At 48.3% G+C, this 12,375-nt stretch overlaps 1 protein-coding gene across 18 annotated transcripts in view; it reads left to right on the forward strand.

The window, feature by feature from the left end:
- Positions 1 to 12,375, forward strand: part of SFI1 (SFI1 centrin binding protein) — an 85,529-nt gene that overhangs the window by 45,799 nt on the left and 27,355 nt on the right. For all 18 annotated transcript variants that reach the window (XM_055405736.2, XM_055405744.2, XM_055405733.2 and 15 more), the window contains 4 exons: positions 4,542 to 4,698; positions 6,838 to 6,999; positions 9,000 to 9,070; positions 11,096 to 11,188. In XM_055405736.2, coding sequence (XP_055261711.2) covers positions 4,542 to 4,698; positions 6,838 to 6,999; positions 9,000 to 9,070; positions 11,096 to 11,188 — 483 coding nt within the window. The remainder of the gene's footprint in view (positions 1 to 4,541; positions 4,699 to 6,837; positions 7,000 to 8,999; positions 9,071 to 11,095; positions 11,189 to 12,375) is intronic.

The raw sequence follows: 12,375 nt of genomic DNA on the forward strand, positions 1-12,375 counted from the left end.
GAACAGTTTATAGGGTACGTGACCTGGTTTCTCCTTGACAGGTTAGTAGCATGAAGAGAAAAAAGGCAGAGAGGGAAACTGTCATAAAAATGGAGAGATTTAGGTACTTCCTGGTGGTCCAGTGGCTAAGACTCCAAGCTCCCAATGCAGGGACTCGATACCTGGTCAGGGAACTAGATCCTGCATGCCACGATAAAGCTTTTAAGGTTGGTGCAGCAGTAATTGTGGTTTTTGGATCCTGAATTTTAAATCATTATACCTGGGCTCATATACATCTTTATTAATTAAAATAGGAACCATTACAGTCAACACATTTTTGCCAACAAGAAATGAGTTTGTTTATTCCTGTAGCATAAAAATCCATGCTTCAGGATTTGATGAACTCTTGGAAAGCATTTTCTGTGTCCTCCTGGGTATGGAAGCATTTTCCCTGCAAAAGGTTGAGACGCTTGAAGAAGTGGTAATTGATTGGCAAGAGGTCAGGTGAATCTGGCGGATGAGGCAGAACTTAGGACCCGATTTATTCAACTTTTGAAGCCTTGATTGTGTAACGTGCAGTCAGGTGTTGTTGCTGAGAAGAATTGGACCCTTTCTGTTGACCAGTGCTGGCTGCAGGCATTGCAGTTTTTGGTGCAGCTCGATTTGCTGAGCGTGTTTCTCAGATGTGATGGTTTCACTGGGATTCAGGAAGCTTTAGTGGATCAGATGGGCAGCAGACCACCAAACAGTGACCATGACCCCTTTTCTGATGCAAGTTTGGCTTTGGGAAGTGCTGTGGAGCTGCTTCTCGGTCCAGTCACTGAGCTGGTCATCACCAGTTGTCATATAAAATCCATTTTTTGTCGCACATCACAAGCCCATTGAGAAGTGGCTCATTGTTGTTGCATGGAATAAGAGAAGACAGCACTTCAAAATGACGAATTTTCTGCTTTTTGGTCAGCTCATGAGGCACCCACTTAATCGAACTTTTTCACGTTTCCAGTTTGCTTCAAATACCAAATACCTGTAGAATGATTGATGTTGAGTTCTTTGCCAACTTCTCGTGTAGTTGTAAGAGATCAGCTTCGATGATCCTCTCAACTGCTGCTGCTGCTCCTGCTACGTCGCTTCAGTCGTGTCCGACTCTGTGCGACCCCATAGACGGCAGCCCACCAGGGTCCGCTGTCCCTGAGATTCTCCAGGCAAGAACACTGGCATGGGTTGCCATTGCCTTCTCCGGATCCTCTCAGCTGGTGACGTCAACTTCCGGTGGCCAGCCACTGTGCTCCTCATCTTCAAGGCTCTTGTCTCCTTTGCAAAACTTCTTGAACCACCACTGCACTGTACGTTCCTTAGCAGCTCCTGACACAAGTGCATTGTTGATGTTGCAAGTTGTCTCCACTGCTTTGCAACCCATTTTGAACTTGAATGAGAAAACTGCTCAAATTTGTCTTTTGTCTAACAGCATTTCCATAGTCCAAAATAAATAATAAACAACAAGTAATAAATCATTAGGAAAAATGCACCTTAAAATGATGTATAGCATAGTCACGTTTAAGAATGTATTCCAGTATCAAGTGGTGAAGTTCAACAATGGAAACCCACAATCACTTTTGCACCAACCTAACAGAAGATGCTGAGTGCCACCACTGGGACTTGACGCCCCCAAATAAAAGATAATTATTTAAAAATAGGTAGCCAAATGGAGAGATTTAACTTACAAAGCAATCACAACTAATGAAAAAGGACCACTGGCTGCTGTGCTGAGAACAGACCATGGAAAATCAAGGACAAAAGCAGGGAGGACAGTTAGGAAGCGATTACACAGTTCCAGGCGAGATTCTGGGCTGAGATGAGAGCAAGGTGGTGTTGGATGCTGGATATGTTTTGAAGGAACTGCCAACAGGGTTTGCTACTGGGTAGATTAGGTGTGAACCTTCAGAGAAAAAGTCTGAGAGGACTCATGGGTGTTTCGGCCTGAGTCACTGGACTGGTGGAGTTGCTGTTTACTGAGGTAGGGAAGGCGAGGGGAGAGGCAGGTTTGTGGGGAAAGCTGGGGAGGAGCTGCATCCTGAGCGCCGCATCTTCAGCCTGATTGGCCTTTCACGTGACCCTCGGGGGCGTCGGGGAGGAGCTGAGTGGGTATGTGTGGAGTGTTGAGTCCACACCAGAGAGGTAAACTCGGGAGTCCTCAGCACACAGGTCTCATTTGGCGCCACGAGACGGTGCAAACACAGAGGGAGTGGGTGTAGCCAGTGGTACTGAGACTGCCGGGTGAAGAGACGGGAATCGGCGGTGGAAGAGAGGAGAGGCGGAGGCAAGGGGGCCGGGTGCAGACGGCGAGCTGTGTCAGGCAGGGACTGCCGTTTGACCTTTGGATTGAACAACGTGGAGGTCATCGATGCCCTCGATAAGAGCAGTTTCAGTGAACCCAAGGAGGAGAGGATCTCCCTGCTTATTGGGGGAAGAGAAGTGAGAAAGTAGACAGCCCTTCTGAAGAGTTTGGAAAGGAAAGGAGAGCACTTACTTGGGTGTTGGTGGGTGGCCGAGTGGTCTAGAGACGGGTGTGGGGCGGTTGGTTTATTCTATTCCGGAAGTGTCTGTGTGACCACAGTATTTTAAAGCTTTATTTACAGACAGGTCTTCGTTGCTGCACCCGAGCTCTCTCCAGCTGCGGTGCATGGGCTTCCCGCCGTGGTGGCTTCTCTTGTTGCGGAGAATGAGCTCCAGGCATGCGGGCCCAGGAGCGGGCTTAGTTGCCCCGAGGCTTGTGGTATCTTCCTGAACCAGGGGTCAAACCTTTGTCCCCTGCATTGGCAGGCAGATTTTTAATTACTGGACCTGGAGTGAAGTCTAGTGTCACACTAGTCTGCAACTTTTACCCTCAACTTTTTAATTTTGACAAGTACCAAATCACAGAGAAGCTGGATACTGGCTTCTCTTCACCAGGTTAACCCATCCTTAGCATCTTCCCACATTTGCTTTCTCAAGTGTCTCAGTGTATTTCTTGTATTTTGTGAGTCGCTTTAAAGTTGCAGACATCAAGTTTAACCCTGAGTGAAAGTGAAAGTCACTCAGTCGTGTCCAACTCTTTGTGACCCCGTGGACTCATACAGTTTATGGAATTCTCTAGGCCAGAATATTGGAGTGGGTAGCCTAGCCCTTCTCCAGAGGATCTTCCTGACCCAGGAATTGAACCAGGGTCTCCTGCATTGCAGGTGAATTCTTTACCAACTGAGCTCTCAGGGAAGCCCCTATTGAGTACTTCAGCTCATACCTCCTAAAACAAGGATGTTTTCTTATATAACCACATCCTCACTGTCATATCTAAGAAGTGTAATGTTGATATGATAATACCGAGACTACAGTTTGTATTGCAGATGTATATTGTTGCCCTTTTAGTGTCAGGTCCAGGGCCCAATCAAAGGTCACCCATTGCTTTTGGTTGTCACATCCCCAAAGGGAGAAGTAACAGCACGTTTGAATGCTGATTTAAAAAAATCTATCAGAGAGTGAAAGCTGATGACACAGGAAGGGAATGGGGCTAATTGCCAGAGTGATAAACTTGAGAAGGTGAGAGAAGATGGCCAGGGTGGGGGTGACCTTTGCTGGGAGTGTGGAGACAGGGCAGAGCCCCCAGGGAATGTGTGGAGCTTGAGAAAATTGTCTTTTCATTGCTTTTATTTTCTTGGTGAAATAGAAAAAATGGTATTCAGATGAGAACAAGGAAGGGAGAAGGGATGTCACAGGTTTACAGAGCTATGAAGATATAAAGAAGGCATCAGGTCATCTATGACAGTTAGTGTTGGAGTAGGGCAGGCGTATTGCTGGGTGTGGACAAAGACCTTCCCAAGGGTGCCCGCTGATGGATAATCTTAAGGGAATCCGTCCGCAGACCCTCGGTTTCTGTAGGTCCATGTCCTGGGGACTCACGTGCTGAGAAAGGGCCTCGACCGTAGGCTTCCTCCCCCTTTGGAAGAAAAGACAGAGCCTCACTTGTCCGAGATCTGAATTAATTATACCACCCCTTGGATTGTCCCAGCTTCTTCTTCTTTCTCTTCTTTTTTTCCCCTTCTTAATCCAGGAAAGAAGGGCTTTCTCTAGTTGGGTTGAGCAGGGGCCACTCCCTAGTTGTAGCGCGTGGACCTCTCGGTTCGGTGACTTCGCTTGTTGCACAGCCGGGGCTCTAAGACCTGTGGGCCTCTGTAGTTGCAGAACTTCAATCCTTGTGGCTCCTGGGCTCTGGAGCACAGGTTCAGTGTTTGTGGTGCAAGGCTTAGTTGCCCTGAGGCATGTGGAATCTTCCCTAGCCAGGGCTCAAACTGTGTCTCCGCATGGCCAGGTGGGTTCTTTACCACCGGACCACCAGGGAAGTCCCGGAATGCCCTTCTCAAAGATCCTCTCACCCCACACCCCAATCACTTACGATCCTGCTTTGGGGTCGCCACTTCCTCGTTTTCTGATTTCACCCTTTCCAGAGTGTGGGTTTCTCTTTTTCCTCACCTGTACTTCACCTCTGGTTTCCTGCCTCCCTTAATGGTTGTTTTTTCCCTGGTGTTCAGGCTTGGTCACGGTGGCAGGAGCAGCTCCTCTTTGTCCGGAGGGAGAGACGGAAGACGGTCTCCGCAGTGAAACACCTTCAGCGCCGGCAGCAGTGGAGAGCCCTCAGCACCTGGCTTGAGTACCTGCAGCTGCGCAGAGAGAAGAGGCTGCGGAACCGTGAGTCCTGGGCGCCAGGGGCAGAGGGCGGGCACCATGCCCACTGCCGCCATTACAGGAGGTAGTAACAGTTACACCAGATTTTGAAAGAAGAGATTGAGGAGGACAATAAAGTATACTTGATTCACGTTTAAGTTCTTTCCTTCTGTGGTTTTTTTTTTCAGTATTTTATTCAGTTTTTTTTTACTTTATTATTGTTTTTTATTGAATAAAAGATTCTTTACATTCTGCAAAGCTTTACAGTTTTCAGAAGTTTCGCACACATAATTTCGTATAATCCTGTAGTAAGCCCCCACCCCACTGGCAGCCACTGTTTTCTTCTCCACCCGTCCAAGTCTGCTGCTTTTTTTTCGTGACTCACTCGTCTGCTGCATTTTTAGGTTCCACGCGTCAGTGGCTTCGTATGGTGTTTGTCGTGTCTGACTTGTTTTTACAGTGGCGTCTTGTGTCCTCTTACCCTCAGGGACCGGAGTTCTCCAGAAGGGGCTCCTAGTCAGTGTATTTAATTCAGTAGGATTTTAATTATGCTATAAATACTGCGATCGTTATGATTAATATGATACATACAGTTTTGTATCTTGCTTTTTTCCATATAGCTAATTGATGCTTTCCTGTGTTTTTCAGTTATTTTTTATGAAATTTTTGTGTATGTGTGTGTGGACCATTTTTAAAGTGGTTGAATTTGTTACAGTATTGCTTCTGTTTTGTTTTGGTGTTTTTGGCCACAAGGCATATGAGATCTTAGCTCCCTGAGTAGGGATTGAACCTGCAACCCCTCAATTGGAAAGGTGAAGTCTGTTTTTTTCAACTTTTTATTTTATTATGGGGTACAGCCTAATGAACAACATTACGATAGTTTCAGATGGGAACTCAGCCATACATATACATGTATCCATTCTCACCCAGACTCCCCTTCCATCCAGGCTGCCACGTAACAGTGAGCAGAGTTTCCTGTGTTACACAGTAAGTCCTTGTTGGTTATCCACTTAAAATGCAGCAGTGTGTACAATCCACCCCAGACTTCCTAGCTATCCAGAAGACGAAGTTATTAACCACTGGACCACCAGGGAAATCCTATAATTTTTTTTTTTAATGACTGTGTTTTACAGGGGTTGGGGGGGCTTACCTTAATCTACTTAGTCATTCTTCTTTTAATAGATATTTCGGGGAATCCATGGCAGTCCAGTGTTAGGACTCCATGCGGTCACTGCTGAGGGCGAGGGCTTGATCCTTGGTTGGGGAACTAAAATCCCATAAACTGTGTGGCGTGGCCAAAAAAAGAGACAACAGATATTTGGATTGTTTGTCCCTGGTTATGCAGATGCGTGATTTATGATGTTGAGCTTTCTGAGCACTATCCTGATGGCTTAGTTTCCCTAAAATAGGTCAGAAATAGCGATAAATTGGTCATGAACGCCAGTACTTTTTGTCCTTCAGTTTCTCGAGCCCACACAGAAGTCCTGGCCGCAGGGTTGGCCTCTCCTGCTTTCCCCAGGCCTCCCTGCAGGATTCCTAGCTTACCAGCACTGTCTCTTGGGAGAGCTGAGGTGCCCACTGTCTGGCTGCCCAAGCCTGGAAGTTGAAGGCATGAAGCTATTTAATGATGAGTTGCAGACTAATACATGCCTCCACTTCAGGCATTCTCATTCCAGGACCAGTGCCCTTCCCCTCTCTGGCCTTAAGCTCATCAGGCCATTAGCTAATTAGTCTTAAAAGGAGATGGAGTTGGCGGCCTGTATCAGCCTGGCTGAAGGCTCACAGAAGCCTGTACCAGCGTGTCGACTGAGTCGTGTGTCACTGACTTGTTCCCCGAAGTCCCCAAAACGCTGGGAAAGAGGCAGGAGCAAAATGGGGTTTTCTTTAGAAACAGCCGTCCCCATTCCTGCTTCTCGGCCACTAACCAGGAGCTTCAGTCCTTTGACAGAATCCTTTTCTCTTTCCTTGGAGAGCAGAGTTGTATCTCAGGAATGCATCGCAACCCTACCCTGTTCATACCCTTGTTTTCTAGTGTGCTCTGTGGAGCAGCAGCCTTGAATCCCTGCCATGTGCCAGGAGTGGGTTTCAGCCCATCCTAAAGATGCCTCCAGCTCGTGGTCCAGCCTTGACGGGGCGGCACTGAAGCTCCTCTCTCTGTTGCAGAGATGGCCGAGCAAGTCTACTGCATCACCCTGCTCCAGACGCACTTCTGTGCCTGGCGGCGGGCCTGGGAGCAGAGGGAGAGCCTGCACGCCCACCACGCGCAGGTGGAGGGGCTGGCCAGGAGGACACAGCTGCGGAGGGCCTTGACTCACTGGAAACACTGTATCCTTTGCCTTTCTCAGGCCTGTCCTCCGGCCCAGCCAAGACGGTGAGAGCCTGGCAGCCTATAAGACAGTCAGCAGATACATGGGGAATGGTTACCCAGCAGTTTCAGACAGTCCTAATCTCTGGTCAGCTTTTTAAAAAAATTTTTTTGTTCCATTCTGGGAATACTCATACAAAAGAGTGCGTGTAACAAACTTCTGTAGCTTAAAGAACAACAGTAAAATGAACACAATTGAATAGACCATTGCACATACCCCAGTGCGCTCCTCCCAGACTGTGCTCCCTTCCCTCCCCGTCAGAAGCACCCCACTGCCCTGATTCTGTTATCGTTTCATCCTTTTCTTCCTGCCTGTTAGATGGTGGAAATAGCCATGCCATTTCTGCTTCAGAAATTTGTTTCATTTCACTTCTGTTTCAGAAAGAGTCTGTCCTTGGCGGCCATGTTGTTACGGTCCCACCTTCCGCTCATTGAGCTGTTGCTGTGTTCAGCCTTTGTGATTGTCTCCTTAGTCCTCATAGCAACCTGGGGAGTGGGTGTCACCATCTCCATCTCACAGATGAGGAAGCGGAGTCGGGGGTGCTAAGTGATTTTCAGTCTCACTGGCAGAGCCGGGCTTCTGATTCCATGCACTTTCTTAATCCCTCCCTCTGCCACAGTCTGTGCTCAGGTTTGGGGTTTGGACTGCCCTGGGTATTCACTCACATTTTCATTTGTTCACTGAACTCTTGTCCAAGTTCTGGAATACAGGGAAACCTAGAGACTTAACAATAGCTCGTTGTCAACTGGGGAAAATAGACATGAAAACCAGTCTGTGTAAATGATAAGTACTATCATAAAGGTTTGTATTAACACCTGCTAGAGCTGCTGTGGAGAAGGCAATGGCAAGCCACTCCAGTACTCTTGCCTAGAAAATCCCATGGATGGAGGAGCCTGGTGGGCTGCAGTCCGTGGGATCGCTAATGGTCAGACACGACTGAGCGACTTCACTTTCACTTTTCACTTTCACACATTGGAGAAGGAAGTGGCAACCCACTCCAGTGTTCTTGCTTGGAGAATCCCAGGGACAGGGGAGCCTGGTGGGCTTCCGTCTAAGGGGTCACACAGAGTCGGACACGACTGAAGTGACTCAGCAGCAGCAGCAGCAGCAGCAGAGCTGCTGTGGAGACCTAGCCGAGGAGGTAATTGATGTTTGAGCTGAATTTAAGCCTTGCAGGCTGACACGTTCTCCCGCCAGGGGAATCGGGAGAGGCGGTCCGGGTGTAAGGAGTGGCATTTACGCAGGCGTGGATGAGGAAGAGCACCAGGGGTGGTGACCGGGGTCTGCCCTGTGTTGTGGGGTGTTAGGGGCAGGCAGATACAGGCTGGGGACTGGCTCATGGGGCCCTTGTGTGGGTGGTCAGGAACCTGGGCTTCATCCCAGGACACTGAGGATCTCCTGCCGGTTTTTGAGAAGCGATGCAGCCAATCTGTACTTTCAGAAGGACGAGGCTCGATGGTGGGAGTGAAGCTGGCACAGGGGACCCAGTCTGGTGCACGGCCCAGTGCTGGGGGTGGGGACGGAACGTGGAGACAGTGAGGGGAGCAGATGGACTTGGCAGCTGAGAGATGGAGGGGTAGGAGGAGAAAAGGATTGAAAATAACTCCAAGGGTTTTAGCTCAGACATCTGACCAGATTGTGCTGCCAAAACAGAGTATGGGAAAGCTCGGAGCAGGTTCTGCTGAGATTTTGAAATGTTTACTCCGACTGGTAGCAGTTTATCTCGACTGTTTTTGCCCCTCATGAAGCAGGCATCAGAGGGGAGAAAGGCAGATAAATAACTCACGTGGTGGTTCCCCTCAGTCCTCTCTTCCCTGGGTCATTAGGCGAGACGAGGTGGACACCAGCCCTCTTGGCTTGCTCGTCGTCACCTGCAGCCCGGACCCTTGGGACGGGTCACTGGGGTCGCACTGGACTGGGGCGGGTCCTTGTTGAGACGAGAAGCCTTGACTCTGGCAGACACGCTGCTGTGCGCAGAGGAAGCTGAGCGCTGGAAGGAGGCGGGAGAACACCACAGGCGCAGCCTGCTGGTAAGGGCGCCACGGCTGTGCTCGGGCATCCCTCCTTGGGGGGCCCAACCCATGTCATGCTCTTTAAGTGCATCTGGTTGTGTGGTTGCCATTCATCATGGAAGCCCCCTTCATTGTCATGTCCTGATTTTAATTTTGGATCAGAGACGGTGAAGGTGTGGGGTCAGAAGGGTTGGGAGCTGCAGAGGAGCCTTAGAAGGGATCTAGTCCTGGGGTATCAACACGGCAGACCCCCTTTTTAAATGGTGGAGGCCTAGTCTTGAAAATCAATCCAAGTTGAGGTGCAGTGGACGAAGCCAGGTCTGGGAATGGTGTCCATTTTGCCGGCTGCTCTCCCCCACCCTCATCACACGAGGTGGCCTCCAGACACTGTCAGGAGCCTCTGGGGACCCACAGATGACTCTGTGAAAACCCCTAGGTGCTTCTTCTCTGTCTCAGAAAACTGAAATCAGCCTGTGGAGCGTGGGCTCCGCTTAGTCACCCATGAAGCATTTTCGATGGAGCTGGAGCCAGGCCAGCATGTCTTGACCCTATCACCCCACCTCAGTCACCAAATATTACTTCTTTTCCTTCTGTTCTACTCTGCAAAACTGCATTTGCAGTAAATATGCAAGATTGCCAAGAGGAATAGCAACAACTGCAGATATACAGGTGATACCACCCTAAGGACAGAAAGCGAAGAGGAACTAAAGAGCCTCTTGAAGGTGAAAGAGGAGGGTTAAAAAGCTGGCTTAAAACTCAGCGTTCAAAAAACGAATATCATGGCATCTAGCCCCATTGCCGCCGCTGCTGCTGCTGCTGCTGAGTCACTTCAGTCGTGTCCGACTCTGCGTGACCCCGTTGACGGAAGCCCACCAGGCTCCCCCGTCCCTGGGATTCTCCAGGCAAGAACACTGGAGTGGGTTGCCATTTCCTTCTCCAATGTGTGAAAGTGAAAAGTGAAAGTGAAGTCGCTCAGTCGTGTCCGACCCTTAGCGACCCCACGGACTGCAGCCTACCAGGCTCCTCCATCCATGGGATTTTCTAGGCAAGAGCACTGGAGTGGCTTGCCATTGCCTTCTCCGTCTAGCCCCATTATTTCATGGCAAATAGATGGGGAAACAATGGAAATAGTGACAGACTTTATTTTGGGGAGCTCCAAAATCGCAGTGGACGGTGACTGCAGCCATGAACTTAAAAGTCACTTACTCCTTAAAAAAACCTTCAACCGAGATAACATGTTAAGAAAAGCTGACAAAGTGAGATAGCATATTAAAAAGTAGAGACATCAATTTGCCAGCAAAGGTCCACCTAGTCAAACCTATGGTTTTTCCAGTAGTCATGTACCGATATGACAGTTGGACCATAAAGAAGGCTGAGCGCTGAAGAATTGATGCTTTCGAACTGTGGTGCTGGAGAAGACTCTTGAGAGTTCCTTGGACTGCAAGGCCACATGATGCAAAGAACTGACGCATTGGAAAAGACCCTGATGCTGGAAAAGATTGAAGGCAGAGGAGAAGGGGGTGACAGAGGATGAGATGGTTGGATGGCATCAGTGACTCAGTGGACATGAGTTTGAGCAAACTCTGGGAGATGGTGAAGGACAGAGAGGCCGGGTGTGCTGCCGTCCATGGGGTCACAAAGAGTCGAACTTGACTTAGCAACTGAACCAAGTGTGCATGTTGACCCCACGGGGTAAAGAAAAATTAAACCCATCATAAGCTGAAAGCCTGTCTCTTTTCTGAGAGGCAGTGGTGATATTTTGACCTTTGTCTGGTGTTTCTGTGTGGGTCACAGGGACTTCTCTTGGTCAGAGGTGAGGGTGATTTGTTCTTGTGTGTGCAGTACCTGTGGGCAGCAGGGAGTGTTTATTAAGTGCCTACTGTGTGGGCTGGCTTACATCAGGCTCCCAACTGAATCTCAGAGAAACACTGTCTGGGACCTGGGATCATCTGTGAACAGCCACGGCTGAGCTTCTCAGCACCTTCTCCAGCATCGAGCTTACTGTTACAGGCACGCTGCTGACTGTGTCTGTTCTTTTCACAGCATTTTTGCTTTAAAGCCCTGAAGGACAACGTGACCCACGCCCGTCTCCAACGGATAAGAAGGAATCTTGCTCATCAGCAGCACGATGTCATGGTGAGGCCCTCTTCTGTACCAAGGCACCTCTTCTGATGGCCCTTCTTTCTCTCTTTTTTTAAACTTTGTGCTTAGAGGTTTGTTCGGATCTTGAGACTCCACAACCTTCAGGTCCATTTTCTTCAGTGATCCATACCATGGGATAGAGAAACTCTTGTTTTTCTCTTATGTAATGCCGTTTTTTATCTGTTTGCTTAAAAAAAAAAATTGGTAGTTGAATCAGAGGTCAAGGACTGTGGATTCAGCCTTGACCTGGGGATATACTCTTAAGTCCTGTATTCCAGGGACTTTGGTGCTGTTTGCACTGTGCCTGTCACCTTCAGTGGTTAATTTTCCTGAGGGTAACCAACATTCTACCTTCATTTGTCAGTTGTGCTTCTGGGCATAGAAGGGGGTTTTCTATTTGTGAAAGTGTTCAAAAGCACAGAAAAAATGTAAACATAGTATAACAAACCTCAGTTTCCTTTACCATTCAAGTTCAACAATTGTGAACGTTTGCTTTTTTCCCCTGAGTCATTTCAAAATAAATTAGAGATGTTGTGACACTGTACATCTAAGCATTTCAGTGTGCATCGCCCCCAGATGAGAGCCTTTTGCTCTGTGACCACAATATCATTATCATCCATAACAAAACGAATAGTAATGCCCTGATGCTAACCAGCGTGTGCTCAGGCACTCCGTCATGTCCAACTCTTTGCGACCCCATGGACTGTAGCCCGCCAGGCTCCTCTGTCCATGAGATTTTCCAGGCAAGGGTACTGGAGTGGGTTGCCATTTCTTCCTCCAGGGGATCTTCCCAACCCAGGGATCGAACCTGTATCTCTTGCATCGGCAGGATTCTTTACCACTAGCGCCACCTGAGAAGCCCAGTATTAACCAATACCAAGCACATATTCAGGTTTCCATGTTTAAATTCAGTTGCCCCAACCCAAATGTGTTTATAGTTGTTTTTCACAAGCCAGGATTCAATTAAAAATTGATGACTTACTAGATTGGGTTATGTCTCTTAAGACTCTAATAAATCAAAAAGCTTCCTCCACCCCCCATTTCTTTTGTTTAAAGTGTTTATTTTTTAATTGTGGTAAAACCCACAAAATTTATCATCTTAACCATTAAGTGTACAATTCAGTGGCATTAAGTACATTAACATTACTGTGCAGCCATCATCCATCTCCAGAATCCTTTCA

Source organism: Moschus berezovskii, chromosome 19 (assembly GCF_049115385.1).
Source record: "Moschus berezovskii isolate FMDL1 chromosome 19, NW_MosBer_1.0, whole genome shotgun sequence".
Lineage (NCBI taxonomy): Eukaryota > Metazoa > Chordata > Mammalia > Artiodactyla > Moschidae > Moschus > Moschus berezovskii.